This window comes from Nicotiana tabacum, chromosome 15 (genome assembly GCF_000715075.1).
Source record: "Nicotiana tabacum cultivar K326 chromosome 15, ASM71507v2, whole genome shotgun sequence".
Taxonomy (NCBI): Eukaryota; Viridiplantae; Streptophyta; class Magnoliopsida; order Solanales; family Solanaceae; genus Nicotiana; species Nicotiana tabacum.
In genome coordinates, this window is record NC_134094.1 from 96,985,658 (window position 1) to 97,012,638 (window position 26,981).

Sequence of the window (26,981 nt, forward strand, 5' to 3'; positions counted from 1 at the left end):
TTCTGACCTACTACATTAGCAAACCCTTCACCTCCTCCACACACATACACATGTACAGACAGACACATCATATTTCAAATTTTTGTATTCAAGACACGTATACGTAGTGACAAATTTAACAATGAGTTCATGATTTTTACAGAATTCAGTGTTATTTTGTCAAATCCTATATACTTGCGGGTCTGTGCAAAAAAGCATATATATATATATATATATATCTATATTTTAGGACCACGTTCTTAATTCAGATTTCATAGCATCTAAATTGTAGGCCACTGCATATACGGTATACCCATTGTTTGTAAGTTAAATTTACCCTTTCGTTCATATTGGGAAATGTGATAAGCAAAGGGAAAAAAAAGAAGAGAAAATTAAAGAAAGTGCAAGTAAGTTTGGTCATGTAGTGACGACAATTGCGTGTTAATGCACTCCACCTTAGCAGTCTTTTCTTAATCAGTTGTCACATGGGGAAAAGGTCCGTTTCGTGAAAAGAAAGTCTTACCTGATACAAATATTAATAATTATTTTAAGCAATTTGAATTTGTGACCTATAAATCACATAGAAATAATTTTACCGTTGCTTCAAGACTCCCCTTTCACAGAGGGATACTTCTCATTTTGAATATTGTGTACGGGTGAAACCGAGCCCATGGGAAACCTCGATTTTCGATGAAGTAAATAGAGGAAGAGACGTGATTGTAAGGAATCAGAATCGAGGCAAGGAGCCCCTCGAGCCAGGGTCCAAGCAAAACGTCTGTCCTCGGGAGTATCGAGGCCACGATCCCCATGATCGGTTCGAACCCCAAAAATCACGGAGGGCATTACCAGATAATCGAGCATGACCAACAAAAGGTCGTGATATCCGTGACCAGCCGGATGTCACAGCGTGCATCTCGGCACGTATCGGCAGAAAACCGTTAGTTAAACGGAAGATTTTTACCTTTTGTGGAATTACACTTAGGGTAAGATTCCCCTACTACATAAAGGGGGTCTGATTATTCATTAGACACACTGTAACACGCATATCAAGGCAATATATTCTTATTTTCTCTGTTATTCAAAGTTCTTACTTTTGTTCATCAATTCCTCAATAACGTGAGCCCGGAATCGAATGCAGGTATTTCATTAAGCTATTACTAAGTGCGAGATCACTCTTTTTGATTGGTTTGATAATTTATTACGTCATTTATTTGTTTAATCTAACTTAATTTATTATTTGTATTGAATTAACCCACGTATCCTTAAAACCACTTACAAATTTAATTGTTATCCATTTTTTAGGGTAAACAGTTTGGCACCCACCGTGGGGCTAAGGATAATAGTGGCAATTTGATACAAATTTTTATAACATACTCTATTTTACACTTGTTCTTTGAGCTTTTAATTTCAGGTCAAATTAAAAATGTCAAACTCCCAATCTGCCCATTTGAACGTGGATGATGAGTCCGGCCACCATGGCGAAAACAACAACGTGGTACCCAGCAACGAGGTGCCCCCTTCTGACCCCAACAGAGTCCCAGTTGCTTATCCGATCGATACCAACTCACACATGGCTATCGAAGCAAACTTTCCCACTGACCCCGAAAACAGCATTCGCGTGGGAGTCCGGTCAATAGCCGGAGTATATACGACAGCGAAGGTGATGGGATCAACTTGCGTGTGATCTTCAAAATGTTACAGGCTCAATAGGAAGTGATAGCCCAGTTGCAGAACCAAAACCGAGCCCCCAGCATAGTTGAGCCCGAATCGTCGCGGAAAAACGCCCGCATAAATGAACCAGCCACAAAAAGGTAGAGTGAAGCAGAACCCGGGATGAACCCCGAGATAATGAAGATGCTTGAGAAATTGACAAAACGGGTAGAATCGGGAGAAAACAAAATCGAAACAACCGACAATGGAGATTGAAGGGGTAATGGGTCCGGACGTAACACTGAGTGAAGTGAAAGAAGAAGCGACCGAGGTCATAATAACCGGGGACTCATAAGCAAAAACGGTTTTGACAGACCCATCGGGTCTAAGGAAGCACCAAGGTTATCGGAGTAAAATTTCAACATCGATGCTGCTGGCATCGTATCAGCCATCAGACGCATCAAAGATACTAAGTGGCCTCGACCGTTATAATCCGATCCTGCCCAAAGGGATCCCAACCTAATGTGTAAATATCATGGCACTCACGACCACAAAACCGAAGATTGCCGACAACTGAGAGAAGAAGTAGCCCGGTTATTCAATAACGGACACCTCCGAGAATTTTTGAGTGATCGAGCCAAAAATTACTTCAGGAACAGAGACTCCAACAAGCAGATTGAGCAAGAGGAGCCTCAGCACGTCATCAATATGATCATTGGTGGAGTTGACATACCCCAAGGGCTGATGTTAAAGCGCACTAAAGTGTCTATTACAAGAGAAAAATGGACTCGAGATTATGTACCGGAGGGAACCGTATCTTTCAACGATGAGGATGCTGAAGGCATCGTGCAACCACAAAATGATGCACTAGTAATATCTGTACTCATAAATAAATCTCAAGTTAAGCGTGTATTAATAAATCCAGGTAGCTCGGCCAATATTATCAGATCGAGGGTCGTGGAATAGCTGGGTCTACAAGACCAAATTGTGCCTGCAGTCCGAGTTTTAAACGGGTTTAACATGGCATGTGAGACCACTAAAGGGAGATAACTCTGCCGGTAAACACTGCTAGAACTGTTCAAGAAATAAAGTTCTATGTGATCGAAGGAGATATGAGATACAATGCTCTGTTCAGGAGGCCTTGGGTTCACAACATGAGGGCAATACCCTCGACACTACATCAGGCATTGAAATTCCCCACACCGGGAGGGATCAAAATAGTTTACGGAGAGCAACCGACTGCAAAAGAGGTATTTGTGGTCGATGAGGTAGTCCCGATATCCGCTCTCTCGACATTAATGAACCCGAGTTTGGTCATCAAGGAAGAAACCAAATAGAAATCACCGACACCGGCCCCGACCGAATCAAAAAAGTAGGGGCCGGGTGAGGAGGACGATTACGAAGTCCTTAGGTCTTTCATAACCCCTGACAATTCCGATGCCACCAAGTCAACATTTGAGGAGCTGGAACAAGTCATATTGATCGAGAACCTGTCCGATCGGAAGGTATACATGGGCACGGGGCTTACTCCCGTGCTTAAGAAAAAATCATTGAATTCCTTATAGCTAAAATAGATTATTTCGCTTGGTCCCATCTTGACATGATAGGGATCCCGCAGGAAATAACTACTCACAAGTTGAGCTTAGATCCGAAGTTTCACCGGTTAAACAGAAAAGGAGGCCTCAGTCCGAAGTCAAGCACACATTCATCAAACACGAGGCATCCAAACTCCTTAAAATAGTTTCCATTCAGGAAGTTAAGTACTCAGACTGGTTAGCAAATGTAGTGGTAGTGCCTAAAAAGGTAAATACATTAAGAATGTGTGTAGACTATAAAGACTTGAACAAGGCATGTCCTAAGGACTCTTTTTCTTTGCCTAACATCGATCGCATGATCGATGCGACGGCCGGCCACGAGACACTCAGCTTTCTCGATGCCTATTCCGGGTACAACCAGATCCGGATAGATCCGGGCGACCAGGAAAAGACTTCCTTCATCACTAAATACGGCACCTACTGTTATAATGTAATGTCATTCGAACTAAAAAATGTTGGTGCCACTTACCAACTCCTAGTAAGTCGGATGTTCGAAGAGCAAATATGAAAATGAATGGAGGTTTATATTGACGACATGTTAGTTAAGTCCCTGCGAGCAGAGGACCATTTGAAACATTTGCAGGAAACCTTCAACATACTAAAGAAATATAATATGAAGCTAAACCCGGAGAAATGCTCATTCGGAATCGGGTCCGGGAAGTTCCTTGGATTCATGCTGTCCAACCGGGCAATCGAGATCAATCCCGACATGATCAAGGCCATAGAAGACATCACCGCGGTGGACAATATCAAGGCCGTTCAAAGACTAACCGGGTACATAGCTGCCTTGTGTCGATTCATTTCAAGGTCCATCGATAAGAGCCATCGATTCTTCTTGTTATTGAAGAAGAAGAATAACTTCTCGTGGACTCCGGAGTGCCAGCAAGATTTGGAAGAACTCAAACGGTATCTTTTGAGTCTGCCTTTACTTTATACTCCGAAGGCAGACGAGCAGGTGTACCTGTATTTAGCGGTATCCGAAATAGTGGTAAGTGGAGTCTTAGTTCGGGAAGAAGAAGGTACGCAATTCCCTATATATTATGATAGCAGGAATCTAGGCGAGGCCGAAACGAGGTATCCTCACCTAGAGAAATTGGCGCTCGCTTTGCTAAGCGCCTCCAGGAAGTTAAGGCCATATTTTAAATACAATCCTATATGTGTCGTGACTACTTACCCATTTAGGAATACAATGCACAAACCCGAGCTCTCGAGACAATTGGCCAAATGGGCCGTGGAAATTAGTGGGTACGATATTGAATATCGATAGCGAACCGTAATCAAATCTCAAATTTTGGCAGACTTCGTGGCTGATTTCTTGCTGGCCTTAATACCCGAAGTCGAAAAGGAATTATTGTTAACCTCGAGGACCTCTTCGGGGATCTGGACCCTCTTTATGGATGGTGTTTCGAACGCAAAGGGGTCCGGACTCGGTATCTTGTTGAAGCCGCCCACATGTAACGTATTTAGGCAATCTATTAGAACTGTGAAATTGACTAACAATAAGGCCGAGTATGAGGCCATGATTGCAGGTCTCAAACTGGCTAAAAGCCTGGGGGCCGAGGTGATCGATGCTAAATGTGATTCCCTCCTTGTGGTGAATTAAGTCAATGGGACGTTCGAAGTGAAAGAGGAACAAATGCGAAGATACCTGGATAAACTACAGGTAACACTACATCGATTCAAGGAGTGGACCCTGCAACATGTACCCCGGGATCAAACCAGCGAAGCCGATACTCTAGCTAACTTGGGGTTGTCGGTTTATGATGATGAATTCAACTCGAGAACGGTCGTACAACTCATGAAATCGGTAGTGGAAGAAGGCCACGCCGAGATAAACTCGACAAGCTTAACCTGGGACTGGAGAAACAAGTATAGAGATTGCCTGAAGATCGGGAAGCTGCCATCAGATCCTAAAGAATCGAGAGCTCTGCGCACGAAGGCGGCCAGGTTTAGCCTGTCCGAGGATAACACCCTATTTAGAAGAACGTTCGATGGCCCACTCGCCATATGTCTGGGACCGGGAGACATATGGCTGGTGAGCTACTGCATTCGGTCTTGTCACCTTGGCCATTCATGAAATGAGGAATGGACATTGTCGGTCCCCTGTCATGGGCACCCGGTAAGGCTCAATTTATATTATTTATGATTGACTATTTTTCTAAATGGGTTGAAGCTCAGGCATTTGAGAAAGTGAGTAAAAAAGAAGTCATTTATTTTATATGGGACCATATAATATGTAGGTTCGGAATGCCGGCCGAGATCGTATGTGACAACGGGAAGCAGTTCATCGGCAGTAAGGTAAGCAAATATTTCGAGGACCATAAGATTAAAAAGATCCTTTCAACACCCTATAACCCTAGTGGGAACGGGCAGGCGAAATCTACAAACAAGACCATACTCCAAAACCTTAAGAAGAGATTGACCGACGCTAAAGGAAAATGGAAGGAAATTTTGCCCGAAGTCCTGTGGGCATACCGTATGACCTCAAAGTCTAGTACTGGGGCCACCCTATTTTTGTTGGTCTATGTTTCCGAAGTGCTAATACCGGTCGTGGTAGGAGAACTGAGTTTCAAGTTCTGATATACGACCGAAGAGTCAAACGGTGAGGCCATGAGCACGAGCTTGGAACTATTGGATGAGAGGCGCGAGGCCGCCTTCGTCCGGTTGGCCGCCCAGAAATAATGGATCGAAAGGTATTATAACCAGAGATACAACCTCCAACACTTTAATATCGGAGACTTAGTGTTAAGAAATATGACACTAAACACCCGAAACCCGAACGAAGGAAAGCTGGGACCGAATTGGGAAAGCCCTTATCGAATTATCGAGATTACCGATAAAGGTTCGTACAAACTCGAAGCAGGGAACGGTGAGAAACTACCGAACAACTAGAACGTAACCCACTTAAAATGATACTACTGCTAAGGTACAACCCCATTCATTTTTTTTACATATATTGCAAATTATACTAACACTTGTAGGATATAGTCAAAGGATGATGTAGTTGTTAGGCGTGAAAGCATGCGTTGCACTCTTTTTCCCTTGAATTGGTTATGTCCCAAATGGGTTTTCCGGCAAGGCTTTTAATGAGGCAACAGTGGATCGTGCTAACTTAGAATCCAAGACCAGTTATGAACCGGAGTCGATGGTCACATCAACAGTATCAGAGCCATCTCGACGATCGATCTTGAAAAATGGGGGCCATCACCCTCGGGTAATGATTTTTAACATGGAAGAAAACTTTGTGCTTGAACAGTCTAGGCTCGGTAGATAGGATTTATTGTAAGGGCCAAACAGTCAAATGAACCGTGCCTGTATAGACCACTTAAGCCATAACACGAAACTTGTACACACTTACAATCTTGTATATTCCGCATAGGAATGAAAGAAAGTTTCTACCTTGTAGATACATATTTTGTCCCTTAAGACTATTACATTCTGTTCCTTAAGGATATCGAGCCCAAGGGCCGCTTCTATCTGGATCCAAAGGATCACCCCCACTCGGGGACTGTCGTCCAAGACAAACCCGGACGACTCGGGATATCGAAGCCCGGAGGCACAAAGGCCTATTAGGCAGTGGCTAAACATAAAAGGCTATGGCCACCCCCACTCGGGGACCATCATCTAAGGCAAGCTCGAACGGCTCGGGCTATCGAAGCCTAGAGGTGCAAAGCCTATTAGGCAGTGCCTGAACTTAAAAGCCTACGACCACCCTAAAAATGGCTCAGAGATGTCCGAAGCTAGTAATCAAAATATAAGGCCTTCAAAATTTCAAGCCGATTCAAAGGTTACCCTCGGCAAAATTATACTCTAAAAACATCTAAACAAACACTTTGGGAAAAGCTTCCAGTCATATCGAGCTCCCACAAGTTTCAAACAAAACTTACATCGAAAACAAGTCTTGTTCGGACCTCCGAACAACAACTTATTACTACGTTTTATTCCGTGCTAAAGCATTTGAAATCTTTGCAATTGTAAAAAGAATGCTGAAGGTAATAGACTTGAAAATTGCCAAGAGAAAAAAGAACTTTGTATATATACATCCCAAAATGTCTTTACAAAGGCTAATGAAAACGACCTCAACAAAATAAAAGTACAAAATGCAGACAAAAATTCCTAAGGCACCTATGCTTGATCTTTACCAGAACCCGCCTCTTCACCAGAGCCGTTGGGGTCTTCTCCATCCTCGGGTTCGCCGGAGCCCTCAGAGCATTCTTCATCCTCGGGCTCAACCAACTTCTTCGCCTCAACCTCGAGCATTTTCGATCTCGGTTGAAAAGTCAAAACAACAGGTATGGATCACCTCGAGGGTCTCCCTTCGAGAAAACCGCTTCACGTACTCAACAGTAACTTTCAGACGGGCCTCGACTGCCTCAACACTAGCCCTATACTGGGCCACTATCTCTTCAGCATCGGCCCTGGTTGTCTCCGACTCAGACCTTGCTATTTTAAGCTCCTTGCCAAGGGCATCCCATTCATCAATAGCGGATCCTAGTTGAGCTTGGAGGTCCTCATTTTGTCGAGCCTGTGCATCGGATTTCTCTTTCGCTACTTGGAGTTGGACCTTTACCGATGCTAGATGCTCTTGGGCGGTCTCCTTCTCTGAAGCTAGTCGGTCGATTCTTTCCTTCCAGACATCGGCCATTGCCTGGACCTCATTCATTTTAGCCCGGAGCTGGTCGATCCGGTCAACCTTCTGCTGGACCTGCGAGGTTTGATCGTTAGTCGCAATGGCTAAGTCATCATCGCTAACTTCAAAAAACAATTCCTGTTCTACCAGGTCGGCATACTCCTTTTGAGCCGTATCCAACTCGGCCCGGAGATTCTTGATAGCTTCTTCGTGTTGCTCGCTGAGAAGCTTATACGTTTCCTTCTTCTCGGTGAGCTCCCTGGCCTCAGCCTCAAGCTAATTAACCTCAGCCCGGTATCGGAGAAAACTTTCGTGATGGAGTACTGAGGCCTGCAAAAAGATAAAAAAGAGAAGACATGAGAAATATCAAAAACTAAGTTGGAAGATGGAAGAACGTGATGATGCCTTACCCAGTTCAGCGACTGCTGCGCTTCGTTGAACAAGCACGACACATCCACCTCGTTCATTTTTGCCTGGTCTTCTTCGGTTACCAGGCACCGGAGGTAGTTCACCACTCCAACGGGGGTAGAAAGAACCTGGGCATCCTCCAGGACGGTGATGATTATTGACCTCTTACGGTCGGGATCCATGTTCGGGGCGGGGAACTGGTTGATTAATTTTGGGCTCGAGTTCAGCCCGCCGACCTCTGAAGATGGGTCTTTCCTCGGCATCTCCAAGTCACCCAACCTGGAGAAGTCTTCCAGAGCGGTCGAATCTACACCTTCAAAAAAAGAACGAAGGGGATCGTCCGCTCCATGGGCCCCTTCGTTAGATAACTCCTTCACCGCTCGGGTTTCGTCAAACATGGATTCGGTGAATGAAGGAGACCCTAGAATATCTATGACACCGGGCGGACCAGAGTCGACGTCTCGATAAGTCTCAGTCCTTATCTCTACATCGGTTTCCCCATCTTGAGGGGGATCAGCCCCATTATTTCCCCCTCGGCTGCCGCCCGCTCTTCGAGAGAGGTCGGCTTATAAAAATATCACCTTCCTCGGGCTCGTCCCTGAGTTGGAAAAGTGAGTCTGAGTGGGGTGCTCGGGAGATAGAACTCTCTTTTGGCTTATGGGCCAACCTTCTTCTTGGTTTCTTCTTCTCTGAGCTCGGGGAACTCTGAGCCTTCCTTTTCTTCTTCTCTCCTGCTATGGCCCTGAGCTGCTCCAAAGCGGAAGGATCAATAGACAGGTCCTCATCCCCTACTAAAGGCCTAAGCTAAATGGTCTTAGGAAAGCCTGCGAAAAGAAAAGAGAGGGAATGAGAATACGGTGCTGAAAAAGGGGCCTAATGTTTCTTATTCGGGAAAGAGATCTTATCGTGAGAATGGTATCCTCCTAATGGCCCTTCGAGAGTTTGCGCCATGTGCGCTCAAAATAAGACATCTACGAACAAGTGCCCTCGATCCGCTCCTTGAGCCGAGGAATGGCGTTTGGGACTCGAGCAACAGCTGCATCACCGCAAATACTGGTGAGAAAAAAGGAGATAAATGTAAAATTGACATTTAAAGGAACGTTATGCTTACACGATACATTCCACTTCTCAGGCTTGAGAATGTGGCTTTGCTAGCCCGGCGTATGAGCTTTATCAGTCCCCCTCAGAAGATTCGGGGACTGTACAACAGAGTAGATGATCGATGGTGAACCGGCAGGAATCGATTTTGTTCACGAAGTATCGAATGAGGATTACGATCCTCCAAAGCAACGAGTGGATCTGACCGAGGTATATTTCATACCTCTTATAGAAGTCCAGAATAACCGGGTCCACCGGGCCTAGTGTGAAGGGATAAGTGTAAACACTCAGATACCCCTCCACATGAGTAGTAATGGCGTCCTCAGGCACGGGGATTACTTCGTCTTTATCCGCCTAGCCACAGTCCGTTCGAACCACATAAAGGACCTCTTCGGTGATGGAGCATATGTACCTAGATACCGCCTCACATCGGCCTTGCACCGATAAGGGCTTTTCGACCTTAAAATCATCCGCGATCGAGCACCCCCAGGGACGAACATTTTCAAGGGAGGCTCGGGAGCTGGTTCATTGGTAGCCGCGCCCGGAGCGGTTCTCTCAAGGACGAACACATCGGGAGTAGTCTCCTCGACTTTGACGGTCGATTGTGAAGAATAGGAAGCAACTTTTTTGGGGAACAGTTTTGGAAGTTTTAGCCATTGATATCTGAAAATGTTTTGAAAAATATGAAGAAAGGTTGGGAGATGAAAGGTAAAAGCTTTACTGAGAAAGTCAAGTGCACAAGTTTGGATAGAAAATAAGTAGAAGCTTGCAATTTACTTAGGAATCTCGAAGAACAGAGGTAAAAATGTTAGAGTATGAAGAAGGGCGATGATATCCTGAAGACTCGAAGGTAGAAGCTTGATCATAAGGTAAAAAGTGAATGAAGGAGGGGAGTATTTATAGAGGCTTGGTGTCGTTTCACATCCAGGGACGACCCGGCGATGGCTGACACACGTTTAAAGTCATAATGACGCGACTGACGAGACTATTCGGATTCTTTGTCGTTTCTGTCACGACGTATTGAAGAAGGAATCGAAGTGCACATATCATTTCTCATCATTTTCGTAAACTTACTCACCGAGAAACGATAGGAACTTAGGATCCACCAAACTGTATAGATAAACTGGTTCTCTATCAGTTCCCACAGAATACACACAGTAAGAGATAAGTAAATGACACAGCAGAGTTTTACATAGAAAACTTCAAACTCACAGGATTAAAAATCACGACCTATACTTGTAGGATTTCAACTTCACTAACCGAGCAACTTTTAAATTACAACCTATTGTAACCTAGGAATTAAACTCTCAATCCCTCACTCACTTGTAATAACTCTATTACAAGCCTCTTTGTAATAACTCTATTACAAAGCTCACAACTTGACTAACTCTAACCAAGACACAAACACAAGGTTTATGATTTTACAAATGATTTCCTGCACAATGCTTCTAGCTAAGCTAAGTAGGAATTACAAGTAAATCACTCTAACAAAGGTGCAACATAACTAAGGACATATAATAACACAATGATGGAAACTGATCCTTCGTTATGTTGTTCTTTGTTCTTGAAGCCTGGAAGTCACTTGCAGGATGGCAACATACTTGAGAGGAAACTTGATTAATTCTAGAATGTGCAAGTATGTGTTTTCTTCATTGATTCATGTTAATACTATCCAAGTGATGTCACTTGGATGATGCAAGTAATATCCGGTACAAGGCATTCCCCATAAAGTGGCTGCTGCACTGTTCACACTGTTGCATGTGTGCAGAGGACCAATTGCAGTGGCTTTACAACAGTGAGCAGTTGATTGGTATAGTCAGTAAGGGAACTGATGTCCATATGTTCCCTCTGTCGTCTCTTTGACTCTGATTGTTGGAACTTGTGCCCGACTTGAGACTTATTGTTCTTGAGCACTTTGAGGATATGTAACAGGTTCCATATTTGGTTCTTATCATTGAGTTTGTTAGATCATCAAAACATAACAGGGCACATAACCTATCAATTTTCCCCTTTTTGATGATGAAAAACTTGTAATTGAAGTTCCCCATAAGAACCAGAGTACCATACATATTTCCTGTATTCCCCCTAAACTTGTTCCCCCTCAATTAATCTTCCCACTTTTGGCATCATAAAAAAAATCAGTTACTAGTAATAAGCATAAAGAAGTCTATCATGGTTAACTCATGCCATATGTGTGTACACAGACATGACTAAGAACAGAGCATAAGAGCAAAGCATGCATAGTAAAAGGACGAGATATTTATTAATTTAAAAAGAAAAAGGGAGCAGAATTAGCAGTACCATTTGTTACATAACCATCCACAAAATAAAACAACAGAAAAAGTACCAACCACTAAACACATCAAAACAAAAGGACAAAAACAGAGGACAGACAACTTTGAACTGGACATTGGGAAGGGGATGATTTTAAGGAGCACTAGAAGGGGGAGACAGAGATGAAGAGACAAGAGTTCGAAGGAGAATATCCATTCTGGCATTTGCATATATTTTCTCGTTGAGCAGCCACTCCTTCAGGTCCTCGACCTGTTTCCCGAGATCTGCATTTTCCTTAGATAAACGGGCAACCTTTGTGCCTTGTACACTGCTGGAACCAGGTGCCTCCTGAGCCTGACTAAGTTGTCCCTCAAGAATATCATTCTGTGCCTTCAACTTCCTTATCTCTTCATTGGCAACATTTTGAGCCTTAATCAGTTGAGAGATAGTGGAATTTCTACCAACCCCTCCTTTCTTATCAATACACTCACACTCTTCTAATGTGGTCTTGGAGAAGGTTTGCTTGCGAGTACCCACTGTAGCTATCCACAAAAGGACTTTGAAGAGGTTAAATGCCTTAGTAAGTAAGAACCCTTAGGGCAACCCATGATTACCATCCTTAAAATCTTTCACTTTCTTCATGTACTCAATCATGATACCCGGCAGATTGATAGTGGAGTAAGCATCCAGTGCTTCCATGAGGAACAAGTCTGCTCGTGACGTAATGGAACACCTTTCTGCGCGTGGGAGCAAAACCTTGTTCACCATCTCAAACAACAGTTGGTAAACTGGAAGGAAGGCCTTCTTATGTACCCGTTCCCCTTGCTGTACTACTCTTCAAAATGGCATTTTCTGAAATTTGGAGAACAAGTCCCCTAAATGGATGATATTTCGCCAGTAGGCACTCCCAGAATTGTTCCCAACACAGCCTCATCCATCACAAAGTCAACACCATTCATCTTTAGGCAGATGTTGTCATCTTCTACTGTGAACATGTCTGCATAGAAACTGCGCACCTCTGCCTCATACACCTTAGGACTCTTATTGGTGAACAAATGTGTCCACTCACAGAAATCAACCAGTTGGCGCATCCCTGTCAGGTCAAGAATATCAGGAGCAATTGTTCTGCCCCACAACACCTTCTGGTTTCTCAGGTTTTCTCTTCATTCATCCTTGGGCACACCCACCTTGGCCTTCTTGGAGGAACCTGGTTCCTCATTGACACCAGCCTTCCTTTTCACAGACTTTCTCACACTTTTCTCTTTCTCTGGAGATTTCTCAGACAATTTCTCAAACACTATTTCACCAGAATTTTCAGACACCTTCTCACCAGACTCTTCTACCTCAACATTGCTAACTTCCATCATTTTCACAGATGACTCCCTCCTAGGTCTTGGAACTGTGGGTTTCTTAGAGGACTTACGAATTAAGGAACTAGGTTCCTCATTCACCTCTTCATCAACATCAACAACAAGTGCTGGAGGCACTTCTTACTCATTCACCAGCTTTCCCCCTTTCACTAACCTCCTCATTTTCTTCGCTTTATTATTTTTCTTCAGAACAGTTTCAAGGGCCTCCTTCTTTTGCAACCTAGTAGTGGGTCTTTTAAAAGTAGGCGCATTGGGAATTGCTTTTCCACTTTGAGAAGCAACGAAGCTTGCTATAGGCATATCATCATAGTCTTCCTCACTATTTTCCTCTTCAGATAGAGATCTTATCTCAGGAATGACAAGTTTAATGGCTCAACATCAAAGTGACGAGAGGGAGCAGGATCAGTACTGACCTGGGGCTCTTTTGTAGAGCAGGGATTTTCATCCCAAGTAGGAACATAGGGCTCCTCTTGAGGGGAGGGAACATATCCCTCATTAGTTTCCCCAGTAGTACTATCAGGTGCTAGACTTTTAAGAGGCACCAGTTCCCTACTCTCTTCCGGATGACCTTTACCTTCCCCCTGAGACCCAACAGTCTCATTAACATCCTCACAACCACTAACCAAAACACCCTCAGCAGCAATTAATGACATATTCTCAATAACCTTTTATTCATTTACCCTCAAAGTATATTCAAATGACACAAGAGGAATGTTACCTGTGGAGTTGGTAACGTTCAAATCAAAGCTTGGAATGGTCGTTGCTGAACCGTCACTGCCACAGACTATAGTCTGTGGGGCTTCAACACTCTCTTCAACTATCAGACTAGAAAATACACCAAAGTCCTCCAACTGCTGCTTGATCCACAATAAGAGGCAACAGACACATACTCAGCTTCTGCAATGGAAAGAGCCACTGAGTTTTGTTTCCTCATGCCGCATGAAATTAGACACGATCCCAGAAAATGTGTTATGCCAGACATGCTTTTTCTATCCACCAGATAACCAGCATAATCAGTGCCAGCATACCGAATCAAGTCGAAATTGTCTCTTGAAGGGTAGTAGAGAACCAGGTCCTGCGTTCCTTTGAGATACCTTAGAATTCTCTTGGTGGCCATCAGATGAGATTCCTTTGGATTAGATTGAAACCTAGCACATAATCCTATGCTGAATACGATATCTGGTCTGCTTGTTGTGAGATACAAGGGTGACCCAATGATACCTCTGTACATGGTCTCGTTCACAGGAGAACCAGGTTCATCCATGTCCAGACGAGTGGAAGTGGCAATAGGAGTATCAATGATCTTTGAACTTTCCATTTCAAATCTCTTTAGAAGCTCTTTAATGTACTTCTGCTGACTTATCATTATGCCCTTAGGAGTTTGCTTAACTTGCAGACCCAAGAAGAAATTCAGTTCCCCCATCATGCTCATTTAAAACTCACTTCCCATGAGCTTTGCAAACTTTTCACACAGATAATCATTTGTTGCACCAAAGATGATGTCGTCAACGTAGACTTGCACAATGAGCAGGTTCCTCCCCCGTTTCTTCAAAAATAGGGTGTTATCGATTTTTCCTCTTGTAAAGCCATTTTCTAGGAGGAATTTGGACAACCTTTCATACCATGCACGAGGAGCCTGCTTCACCCCGTATAAAGCCTTGTTAAGTTTGAATACATGCTCAGGATGCTCATGACATTCGAAGCCAGGTGGTTTTTTGGCGAAGACTTCTTCTTTTAGATATCCATTTAGAAATGCACTTTTGACATCCATTTGGAACAATTTGAATTCCATATGAGATGCAAAGGCAATGAGGATTTTGATGGCTTCCATTTGAGCAACCGGAGCAAAAGTTTCAATCCCTTCCTCTTGATTGTAGCCTTGAACTACTAACCTTGCCCTGTTCCTTGTTGTGTTTCCAAACTCATCAAGTTTGTTTTTAAATACCCACCTAGTTCCTATAACAGTTCTATCAGCAGGTCGAGGAACCAGGTGCCATGCGATGTTCCCCTCAAATTGATGGAGTTTATCTTGCATATCAGTAATCAGTCAGCATCTTTCAATGCTTCATTGATATTTAGGGCTCAATTTGAGAGAGAAAGGCCGAGAAGGCAAGTGAGTTTCTTGACTTTGATCTAGTTTGAATCCCTGAGTCAAGAGGAGTGATCACATTTTGAAGAGGGTGTGAACTTTTGTGCTTCCAGTTAGACACCTGAATCTCATTGTGAGAGGATCCAGGTTCTTCTGAATGTGATCCATTGTTGACATGAGTCCCGCTTCTCAGCTCAACATTTCTTGCATGACATCAATAACTCTAGTCTATGCTTCAGTTGTTGTGATTGAGGGACCAGGCTCCTCTGTATCAGTTGGAGAGTCGGCTGCACCATCTTCATTTGATTCCTTGACGTGACTCATCATGTCAGCCTTTCCATTTTCCATATCAATGACTTCACCAGGAACCTTTGACTGCTCTCCATCTTGATCAACCTTATCATGTGAATCTTTCCCATATAGGTGATGTGATTCATCAAAGATCACATGTATGTTTTCCTCAATACATTGAGTTCTTTTGTTGTAGACTTTGTAGGCTTTGCTTTGTGATGAATAACCAAGAAAGATTCCTTCATCACTTTTGGCATCAAATTTTCCAAGTGCTTCCTTGCCATTGTTGAGGACAAAACATTTACAGCCAAATGTCCTTAAATGTGTTAGCTTGGGTTTCCTCCCGTTTAGCAGTTCATACATGGTTTTGTTTAGAAATGACCTGATTATGCACCTATTCACCAAGTAGTATGTAGTGTTAACTGCTTCTGCCCAGAAACTTCTTGCAACGCCACTGTCAATCAGCATTGTCCTTGCCATGTCTTCAAAAGTCCTATTTTTCCTCTCCACAATACCATTTTGTCGAGGTGTTCTTGGAGCTAAAGAATTATGACTTATGCCATTTTCAACACAGAATTCGTCGAATTTTGCATTATCGAACTCTGTGCCATGATCAGATCTTATCACACAATATTATGGCTCATTTTCACTTGGATCTTCTTCACAAAAGCAGTGAACACTGGAAAAGTTTCATCCTTGGTTATGAGGAACAAGGTCTAGGTGAATCTAAAATAGTCGTCCACTATAACAAAAATGTACTTCTTTCCTCCTCTACTCGGCACCCTCATAGGTCCACACAGATCCATATGGAGGAGATCAAGTGGCCTTGAGGTGATAACTTCCTTTTTAGGCTTGAAGGAGGACATGCCATGCTTTCCTTTTACACATGCATCACACACCTTGTGATCTTTGAAGCTTGACTCAGACAGGCCACGAACCAGGTCCTTCTTGACCAATTTGTTAAGCAACATAAAACTTGCATGACCCAATCTTCTGTGCCATAGTTCAGCATCATCATCAACAACACTTAGACATGTGAGATCCCCATTTTACAAGGACTCAAAATCAGCAACATAAATATTTTTGTATCTCTTTTCCATCAGGACCACTTCACCAGTCACAAGATTTGTGACTGTGCAGATTTTTGACACAAATTCCACTTTGTTTCCTTTGTCACAGATTTTGGAAATACTCAGTAGGCTATATTTCAAGCCATTCACATAATACGTATTTTCAATTGAGTGGGTGAGTATCTTCCCAATTCTTCCTACTCCCAGAATGTATCCTTTTTTGCCATTGCCAAAGGACACACTCCCTCATTGCAGGGCTTCGAGTGAAAGAAAATCATTGATGCTTCCAGTTATGTTCTTGGAACAACTACTATCCATGTACCATTTTTGGCTGCTTCCTTTCACTACTTCCTCATCATCATCAGATTTTGCCATCAAGGCAAAGATAGAGTCATATTAAGCTGCTTCACTTTCAACTGCCATCATGGAGGTATCACCTTGTGCATTATCTTCTCCAGATTGGCTGGAAGAATCTCCCCATGTAGCAAGAGCTTGTTTCACAACATTGTCAGCGACTTCTTTTCTCTTGAATCGCTTGTCAGGAACCGGGTTCCTCTTGGCTGCTTTGTATGTGTTGTGCTTGTAATGGTCTTTATTGAGGAGAGGATAGTTCTTGATAAAGTATCCTGACTTTCCACATTTATAACATAATTCATACCCTCTTGGTTTGTTGGAGTTGCCCCTTTTTGAAATACCTCCATTCCTGCGAACTATTATCTGAAATCGCTTTGTCAGATAAGCCATATCAGCATCCTCACCACTTGAGTCATTGTTATCTGCCTTGAGGACCAGGTTCTTCTCCTTTTTGGGCTCTCTTTTTTCATGGTCCTTCTTCTTCTTCATTTCAAAAGTTTTCAGATTACCAATGAGTTCATCAATGGTCAGCTTTTGCAGATCCTTTACCTCTGTGATAACAGTTACTTTGCTTTCCCAGGAACCAAGTAATACACTAAGTATTTTCTTGACAAGTTTGTTCCTTGGAATGATCTCTCCTAGAGAATGTATCTCATTGATGATGGAGGTGAATCGAGTGTACATGTCCTAAATGGATTCATCATCCTTCATCCTGAAGAGTTCATACTGAGTGGTGAGCATGTCGGACTTCGACTGATTGACTTGAGTTGTTCCTTCGTGTGCCATGTGGAGAGCTTCCCAGATCTCCTTGGCTGATTGACAAGCAGAGATCCTGTTATATTCGTCTGGTCCAATACCACAGACGAGGATTTTTTTTGCTCGAAAGTTCTTCTCTATAGCTTTGCGGTCAGCATCATTGTATTCCTTCCTTGTCTTGGGAACTGTCACTACTGGTTTGCCAGAGGTATTCATAAGGACTAAAGGTCCATCGCAAATAACATCCCAGAGCTTTGAATCTTCATCCATGATAAAATCATGCATCCTTGTCTTCCACCATCCATAGTACTGTCCATTGAATCTTGGTAGTCTCTAGGTTGATTGATCTTCTTTAAAGGTTGGTGGAGCAGACATTTGGATCCTTTTTAGGTGTTAGCCAGATAGAAAGAACATGCTCTGATACCAATTGATAGGAACTTAGGGTCCACCATACTGTATAGAGAACCAGGTTCTCTATCAGTTCCCACAGAATACACACAGTAAGAGATAAGTAAATGACACAACAGAGTTTTACGTGAAAAACTCCCAACTCACTGGATTAAAAATCACGACCTACACTCGTAGGATTTCAACTTCACTAACCGAGCAACTTTTAGATTACAACCTATTGTAACCTAGGAATTAAACTCTCAATCCCTCACTCACTTGTAATAACTCTATTACAAGCCTCTTTGTAATAACTCTATTACAAAGCTCACAACTTGACTAACTCTAACCAAGACGCAAACACAAGGTTTATGATTTTACAAATGATTTCCTGCACAATGCTTCTAGCTAAGCTAAGTAGGAATTACAAGTAAATCACTCTAACAAAGGTGCACAATAACTAAGGACATATAATAATACAATGCTGGAAACTGGTCCTTCATTATATTGTTCTTTATTTTTGAAGCTTGGAAGTCACTTGCAGGATGGCAACACACTTGAGAGGAAACTTGATTAATTCTAGAATGTGCAAGTATGTGTTTTCTTCATTGCTTCATGTTAATACTATCCAAGTGGTGCAAGCAATATCCGGTACAAGGCATTCCCCATAAAGTGGCTGCTGCACTGTTCACACTGTTGCGTGTGTGCAGAGGAACAATTGCAGCGGCTTTACAACTATGAGTAGTTGACTGGTACAGTCAGCAAGGGAAATGATGTCCATCTGTTCCCTCTATCGCGTCTTTGACTCTGATTGTTGGAACTTGTGCCCAACTTGAGAGTTATTATTTTTGAGCACTTTGAGGATGTGTAACGGGTTCCACATCTAATTTTTATCATTAAGTTTTTTAGATCATCAGAACATAACATGACACATAACCTATCAGTAATGATTAGCATACTTTTAGATAAGACTACCAAATTATAGGTGACTATTATATTGGAGTCATGCTAATTACAGTTGCATAAGAGTCTAAGATTTTCTTCAGCAAAGCATTTTAATAGCATTAAATATTTCCTTATAGCAATGGAATCAACTAAGTTTTCCATTATCGTGAGTTTAGCTATAATTGGGATTTGGGACCCCCAATATAAATGAAAAGGTTTCTATTTTCTACCAACACGGGAAAAGTTTGACCAATATGATAAAACTATTAAGAGTAAGCTGTATAGGATCCACCCTTAAACAAGGATTTTGTGTTCGAGTTCCGGAGATGGATAAACTCTACTAGAAATCGCTTTCCCTTTAACGAGCCTTACGCGAGAAATGGTTATAGCCAAGAAAAGGATCTTTACACAAATAATGGATCGAATTCATTATAACTTTTTTTGGGTGAAATTTAAAAATAGTCAGATTTACAAGTGGTAATTGAAAAATAGTTACAGTTTCAAAAGTAATCGAAACTTAGCCACTTTTCATATAAAGATAAATCTGAACAAAAACACTGTTCAAAATCCGAAAAATATTCCAGCATAATATGCTGGAGTTCAAATTTTTTACATGTGAACTTCCTGCATAACATGCTGGAATTTCATAATGTGTTAGAGTTCCAACATAATATGCTGGAAGCTCATACATAGGTGCTCCAATTTCCAGTATATTATGCTGGAACTTTCGGTGTTGCAGCAAAATGATGGCTATTTTTCAATTACTTTACAAACGCTGGCTATTTTTCAATTACCAGTCCGAAAACTGGCTAGCCCGTGCTATTTTAACAACTTTTTCTAACCGGTATATATAGATTATCACAGGAGGATCCGGAATTTAAGCTCTATTGGTTCAACCTTAAGATTCTTAGCGTTGAACCCATTACATTTTAAAAATTATGGGTTCATATCTATTATTTGTTGTGATTGTAGTGAACTTTTACATATAAATTTATGTTACGCGTCGAAAATACTTGGTTTGTGGAACCCGGTACTTTCATGCTGTATCCGCCCCTGTAGATATACACCGATTATATACAGTTATATTCAAAGTCCATTATCTATGAAGTATGCATATATATTATATATCTGCCGGTTATTTTTAATTTAAGCGGCCGAAGAACGACAATTCGGGTTAATTCTTTAAAAAAAAAGAAAGATGGAGAGGTTAATATAAATGAACCTCGAAAGAAAGCCTTAAACATGATTTAACTCTTATAAGTAAAGGTAACGTATTGTACTCAAACAAATTACATAGTATAATTTGGCTTAAATCAAACTTGAGTTATTTTTCCATTTGATTTTCAAGCTTTCTCGATTGATTAGCAAGATTTTATACAATTTTTTTTATCCGACCCTGATTCTTGTTACTGTCCGAGATGAGAAAGACCAGAATTTCCCAGAGAGTACTTTTCCGAAGCTACAACTGCGACACAAACAGGAGTAGGACAAAAAAACTACAGTTATCCTGCTTCCTAGGAGGCTAGACCAAGCAGCAGAGAGTCAATTTGGCAGTTGCCTGCTTAAGAAATCATTAATGGCACTCTTGTTTATAAATGCTGAAGCTGATGCACTTGTTTAGCAGTTGTGGCAGTTGAGGATACTCTTTTCACCATTAATGCTCTTTATATCTTTTACTACTTCCAAATAGAGCATACATTAGTTCAAGCAGACCAAAAAAAATCTTTGCTCCAACTCACAAGTAGGCCATACAACATTTGTTTTTTATATCCTGAGACATATGTCATTGTAGTTTCAAGATTTCATGTTAGACTATTCTTTTACACTATATTTTGGGATATTTAAACTTGGCACTTACTTTGTCTGAACATATTTATATTTTGAAAATTCTTGTAACTCTCTTCTTATATTTATTATTCGAGCGGAATATACAATAAATGTGTTAGTAGCCGCTGCCATGAGGTTGCATCAACCCAAAGTACTAGCATCTAAGTGTTTACACTAAACTAACAATATAAGTAAAGTATCTTTCACATATGCATGTATTAGTTAACTATAGTTAAATCGATGTATATTTTTACTTTAATTTTTAACTATTAAGATTAATATATTTATTTTGGTATAAACATCAGGTACAAAAAAAATATTTAGTACTCGATTCATCCAATTTATATGAGGCACTTTTCATTTTGTACAATTTTTAAGAATTTAAATTCATTAATCTATTCTAACTTTAAAGTTTGATGTGATATGTTCTCCATCAAACAAACTTTTCAACATTTATATTACTAGTATTCTAAATAAGTTAATTAATATTAAACCTTGTATTCAATCAAATATCATCATTTTAAGAGACAAAACGTTGGAGGGTAGAAAAGCTTGTATTTGTACTTGCATGACACACTGGAAAGGAGCATTGAGCATCTAAAGTATCTATATTTAAAGGTTCTTGAAACAACTGTTGGAAATATGAAAATGGAAACATAGTTTTCACAGTATATAATAAGACCTCTGCATCAAAAAAAGTCTGTTACAAGATTTCATGGGAACCCAGTTCAAGGCTGCTCTTTTTCTCTTGTTCTTTTACTCAGTGTTAGCTAAGCAGAACCAACTGAGTTCCAACTTGGAACATCAAGATTTGCTGAATCTCAGGTCATCTTTGGGCATCAGAGCTAGAGATTGGCCAAGAAAATCAGACCCCTGCTCCAATTGGACTGGAATTGGCTGCACCAATGGCAAAGTTACAAGTATAAAGTTAACTGGACTAAGAAGAAGTCACAAAGGAAGTTTGTTTCCACAGTTTGCTGTTGATTCTTTGGCCAATTTTACTCAGTTGACATCCTTTAACTCATCAGGTTTCATTCTCCTCGGTCCAATTCCAGATTGGTTTGGTCAAAGATTAACTCAGCTCAAAGAACTTGATCTTAGTTCAAGCTCAATTCTCGGTTCACTTCCACCTTCACTTGGAAGTTTAAGTAAACTTAATTCTCTATCTTTGTCTAGTAATTCAATTACAGGTACTATTCCTACAGAATTTGGGAAGTTAAGTTCTTTAAAGGTTCTTAATCTTTCTGGTAATTCACTCACAGGTTCAATTCCAAGTTCTTTTTCAGATATTGAGAATCTCACTGTTCTTGATTTGTCTTCAAATTTGTTGTCTGGTCCAATCCCTATTGAATTTGGTTCATTTCATGGCCTTAAGTTTCTCAACTTATCCAATAATAGTCTGAGTTCTTATATTCCTGCTCAGCTAGCAAATCTTTCTCAATTAGTAGAACTTGATCTTGGCTACAATTACTTGTCAGGGTCATTGTCAGAAGATTTATCAAGATTGAGAAATTTAAGGAAATTGTTAATTGGAAATAATGAACTAGAGGGTGCATTGCCTGGTACCTTGTTTTCAAATCTTTCTCAACTGGAGTATATAGTTCTCAGTTGGAATCGATTCGCAGGCGAAATTCCTGATGTTTTGTGGTCATTGTCCCACTTTAGGATTCTTGATATTTCAGGGAACAACTTCACTGGTGTGGTTTCAAATGTTACCTTATTTAGTGCCAATAGTGCTTCATATAACCTTTCAAATAATCTCTTCTTTGGAAATGTGACATTTGTTGTTCAGAATTTTCAATCAATTGATCTGTCCAACAACTATTTTCAAGGATTAGCACCAACTATTTCTGGCATTCAAGTTATGAGTAATTGCTTTACAGGGTCTTTGAATCAGAGGAGTTCAGAAGATTGTCGTAAATTTTATGCTGATAGGGGTCTAGTTTTTGTCAATGGCGGCACCAATGGCACAAGCCAAACTCCAGCAGAAAGACCTTCAAAGAGAGGGCATACGCGCCTTCTTATAATGGTTGGAGTTTTTGGTGGGCTTGGGGTTCTTATGCTTTTGGCATTAGCCATTCTATTGTTTTTGAAGATATGCTACAGAGGAAATTCAAATGAAAGATGCAATTCGAACGTTAGTCCTGTCGTGGAAGGAGATAATCAGGCACCTGTGAAGTTCTCTAGTGAAATATCTGGTTCGGTCGAATCATTTACTTATGAACAGATACTCCAATCCACAAGCAACTTCAATGAAACAAACCTTATCAAGCACGGTTACACTGGAGACATTTTCCGGGGAATATTGGAAGGCGTTGTTCCCATAGTTATCAAGAAAGTTAGTTTACTTCAGTCTGAAAAAGAATCATACAAGTTGGAGTTGGATTTGTTAAACTGGATAACACACCATAGGTTTGTCCCTTTATTGGGCCACTGCTTAGAGCCTGAGAATGAGAAATTCTTGGTCTACAAATATATGCGCAATGGAGATTTGTTCAGTTTGTTGTCCAGGGATAGAGATATAGAAGACGAAAATCGACAGTCTTTGGATTGGATTACAAGATTAAAAATTGCAATAGGAACTGCAGAAGGTTTAACTTATTTACACCATGAGTGTAATCCTCCCCTTGTTCACAGGTATTTGTTTCTTTCACATTTTGGCATTCTTGTTTTTCTCTTCAAATGATGATATTCTCTATTTTTGGCTGTAACAGAACCATTATTAAGTTCAGTTATTGTAAAGTAAGCTAATTATTTTCTGTATTTTCTGGTTGAAGAGATGTTCAAGCTAGCAGTATCCTTCTCGACGATAGATTTGAAGTAAGGCTGGGAAGTTTGAGCGAAGTGTGTGCACAGGAAGGTGATAATCACAATTTGATCACAAAGATCTTCCGCATGCCAAAGTAAGTAATTTCTAAATATATGTTAAAGTTGTGTCGTCTTTCCTGCCATTTATAATTATAGCATTTCCTTTTAGAAACTATGAATGCTTTTATGTATCATAACATGTTTCATGACCAGTTACCCATTGAGTCTTTCTTTAAACTTTGCAAGATTTGGAAGGCATTCTCAATACTAGCTTTAAAAATGCTGTTTCTAAGTTGCTGACTAGCCTTGTGATGCTCCTGCTTGTCTGTCGAATCATTTTGATTAACCTTCGTAATATAGGCCTGCAAGTTGGAAAACTGAGGAAAACAAGTTCTAGTACTACTCCTAGTAAATGTTTAGTAATTCTAATTCCCGATTTGTCAGATATGTAATAGCCTTAAATTTTACCTAATGTATTTGACAAAAGTTAGTTCATGTATTTAGATTCCACAGACTCTGAATACTTCTTCTTCATATTGCTTTTTGTTCAATGTTCTAAGACATTTCTTCTTGACAATATACAGGAATCCTGAGGGAGACACTGCTGGTATGTAATATTCTTTTCGTAAAACCATATAGTTGGATTTTAGAGTTATTATTCCAACTTCTTATGCTGGCCCTATGCATGAACAGAATCTTCATTTACAAGTTGCACTTATGATGTATACTGTTTCGGGAAGGTCTTACTCGAGCTTGTAACTGGTAAGGTTGGCATAAGCCAGTCAGATGATGCCTCAACCAAGGAGTGGTTGGACAAATTTCTTCCTTTCATCACTATACGGGAGAAAGAATTAGTGGCCAACATCGTCGATCCATCTCTAATTCTAGATGAGGACTTACTGGAAGAGATGTGGGCTGTAGCTATAGTAGCCAAAGCATGTCTTCATCCGAGGCCTTCCAAACGTCCTGAAATGAGACGCGTCCTAAAAGCACTAGAGAACCCTTTCAAGGTTGTTAGGGAAGGAAGTTTCAACTCTACAAGGCTACAGACAACTTCATTGAGGCGATCGTGGAGTGCTGCTTTTCTTGGTAGTTGGCACCATAGCTCTCAAGATAGTTTAAATGCCAGTGGCCAAACAAGCAAAGAGGGTATGAACTACCTAAAACAGTCAGGACGAGTAGGATCTCATTCTCATAGCAGTGGGAATGAGCATTCATCGTCGTGTAAGAGATCATCCAGTGAGATTTTCCCCGAACCTCAGGAAACACTAGATATAGAAAGACAGGACATGAACTAGCCATCCTGTGAGTTCAAAGGTATCTCATCATTTGCAGTTAACCTATGCCAAATGCATTTCTGCAGACAATGGTTTTGTAAGTATCAGGGCTTTTGATTTTTTATTACATGAGCGGCCATTCTATGATCATTACGGATACATGGGTCCACGTGCTACACGCAAGAATGAATTGTCATACGGTAGGTAAACTCTTTCCTTCTCTGTGCAGCCTATCAAATTGGATTAGTATTTTTGAAAATGTTGTTACACCATGTACATGTATTCTGTTTTTCTTCTTTTCGTTTTTTTGATGGGCTACAAATGCTCTCGTCTTTGTAAACTTTCAAAAGTTTATCCTGTTAGGCGTGTTGATGACAAAAAAGTTGATATTAAAGGATGTTCAGTCCTTTGTATTCCCCTCTTTACTCTGTAAACTATGTTCCTTGGTTGTGTGCAAAATACAGATGTGATGGATAACAAGCATACAACTTGTGTCGAGAGTCTGCACTATATAATCTAGATTTACAGTTTCAACATCTCATATATTGAGATTGCATGAAAAAAAGTGATACAATTGAACTATAAATCCCTTGGTGGACTAAATAAGTTCAAGAAACTCAATACAACATGTATCAATGATTCGGTATCAAACCCTTTATATATGTGGGAAAAAAGTACATTAGGAGAGTTAGATTTTCGACTTAAAATTCACAACGTCTAAATACTAAATCTGCCACTATTCAGAAAAAGAGAGAATCATGTAACATATATTCTTCACCAGGCCTATTATGTTTATTAGGCGAGTACATGCTCAAGTTTGTCTTTGACTGGTAGAATCAGCACCTTAAGATGTGAGCATATAACGGCTAATGAGATCCATCAAAATTCAAGACAAAAGCAAATAAAAAAGGTGATATTTTCATTTTTGAAAAAATTGCTGAACCAAAAAGCGTAACACATGATTATTTGAAATTTCATAATCACATTAAAGAAACTCGTCATTGCTCCGTAATGAAAAGTTATCCACAATTTTCTGAACTGCAATTTACGAAAGTGAAAGAACAAATAAGTAGCGATAAAAAAAGAACAAGGTAGGAGTAGTTTGCAAGTTCCAGGTGAAAGAAGACTAATTGTTATAGCAGCTAAAGGTAAAGCAAAATGGGATGTAGCTCTAATGGTAGAGCGCTCGCTTTGCATGCGAGAGGCACGGGGTTCGATCCCCCGCATCTCCATCTCTTCATTGTTGAGCTGAGCTTTTATCTTTTACTTTGGATGGCTTTCTCAGCCAGAGACTCAGCAGCTGAATAATTTAGTCTAAACAGGACAAATAATAACCATAAAATGACACCACTACCTTAAGACTTCACAAAACTAATGCACGACTATTATCGTTTACAAATTAGAAATGTGATAATTAACGTTATTTATTTTACACTCTTATATAAATATTAACATCGCTTACAACAGATCTGCGTACACTCTTGACGTCTGGGACGAGAGGAAGAAATTTGACAGAAATTTCTCTATGACAACATTTTTTCCCGCTCATCGTTGCATGTCTTTTGGCTCTCTAATGGCGTGGCATAAGAAATTGATGTTCAAGTAACTTCTAATACAACGGAATACCTCCGATTAGGAGTGACAAAATGGTTAAAAGAAAACAGTTAACCACCCATATTATCCACTAAAAAATTGCTTGGATAACGAATTTTTTAAAAATGAATCAAATATGGTTAAGAACCATATTATCCATTTAGAAAGTGGATAACCAATGGATAACTAATGAGTTTAACTTTTACATTTGTAAAGCCTCAAATTGGGGGTTCCTCAAGTTTGGGAGATTAGGAATTCTCCCAAAAGTGATCATATTCATGAAGCCATGGATAATATGGTTACCCATATTATCCGTCGGTTAACCCGTTTTTTATCCGTATTAAATATGGGTCGGATCGAATAATTTATCCGTTTTTTACCCGAACCATATCCAACCCGACCCGCCTGTTTGCCACTCCTACCTCCGATAATAGACTTCTCAAAACAGAAGTCAATTTGGTACTTATTTCATGGCTATGGTTCTTTTGTAGCAGACAAATGGTGATACTAACGAATTCATGATTTTGTTTTTCTTCTTCTTCTTTTTTTTTTTTTCAAAAGTCTGCTGCACAATTCTATC

General features: G+C 40.6%; 3 protein-coding genes across 3 annotated transcripts; 1 reads left to right on the top strand and 2 right to left on the bottom strand.

Annotated features, from left to right (window-relative positions):
- Positions 1-13,824: 13,824 nt before the first annotated feature.
- On the bottom strand, positions 13,825-14,370 carry LOC142169745 (secreted RxLR effector protein 161-like). The gene has a single exon (XM_075231651.1). The coding sequence runs from the start codon at positions 14,368-14,370 to the stop codon at positions 13,825-13,827; it is 546 nt and encodes a 181-aa protein (XP_075087752.1).
- A 3,125-nt stretch (positions 14,371-17,495) lies between these two features.
- LOC142169746 (uncharacterized) lies at positions 17,496-17,834 on the bottom strand. Its single transcript, XM_075231652.1, has one exon. It carries the CDS (start codon positions 17,832-17,834, stop codon positions 17,496-17,498), a length of 339 nt encoding a protein of 112 aa, XP_075087753.1.
- Positions 17,835-21,207: 3,373 nt separating this feature from the next.
- LOC107766769 (putative LRR receptor-like serine/threonine-protein kinase At2g16250) lies at positions 21,208-25,282 on the top strand. The gene is made up of 4 exons (XM_016585613.2): positions 21,208-23,360; positions 23,501-23,626; positions 24,116-24,138; positions 24,225-25,282. The coding sequence occupies exons 1-4, from the start codon at positions 21,439-21,441 to the stop codon at positions 24,827-24,829; spliced, it is 2,676 nt and encodes an 891-aa protein (XP_016441099.1). The 5' UTR covers positions 21,208-21,438; the 3' UTR covers positions 24,830-25,282.
- Positions 25,283-26,981: the final 1,699 nt, after the last annotated feature.

Bases quoted from the DNA above. Each gene is read 5' to 3' on its own strand.
- LOC142169745 (XM_075231651.1), bottom strand. From the start codon at position 14,370: ATGATAAGTCAGCAGAAGTACATTAAAGAGCTTCTAAAGAGATTTGAA.
- LOC142169746 (XM_075231652.1), bottom strand. From the start codon at position 17,834: ATGGATGAAGATTCAAAGCTCTGGGATGTTATTTGCGATGGACCTTTA.
- LOC107766769 (XM_016585613.2), top strand. From the start codon at position 21,439: ATGGGAACCCAGTTCAAGGCTGCTCTTTTTCTCTTGTTCTTTTACTCA. The intron at 23,627-24,115 runs GTAAGTAATTTC...GACAATATACAG, and splicing joins AAGATCTTCCGCATGCCAAA to GAATCCTGAGGGAGACACTG. The intron at 24,139-24,224 runs GTATGTAATATT...ATGCATGAACAG, and splicing joins TCCTGAGGGAGACACTGCTG to AATCTTCATTTACAAGTTGC.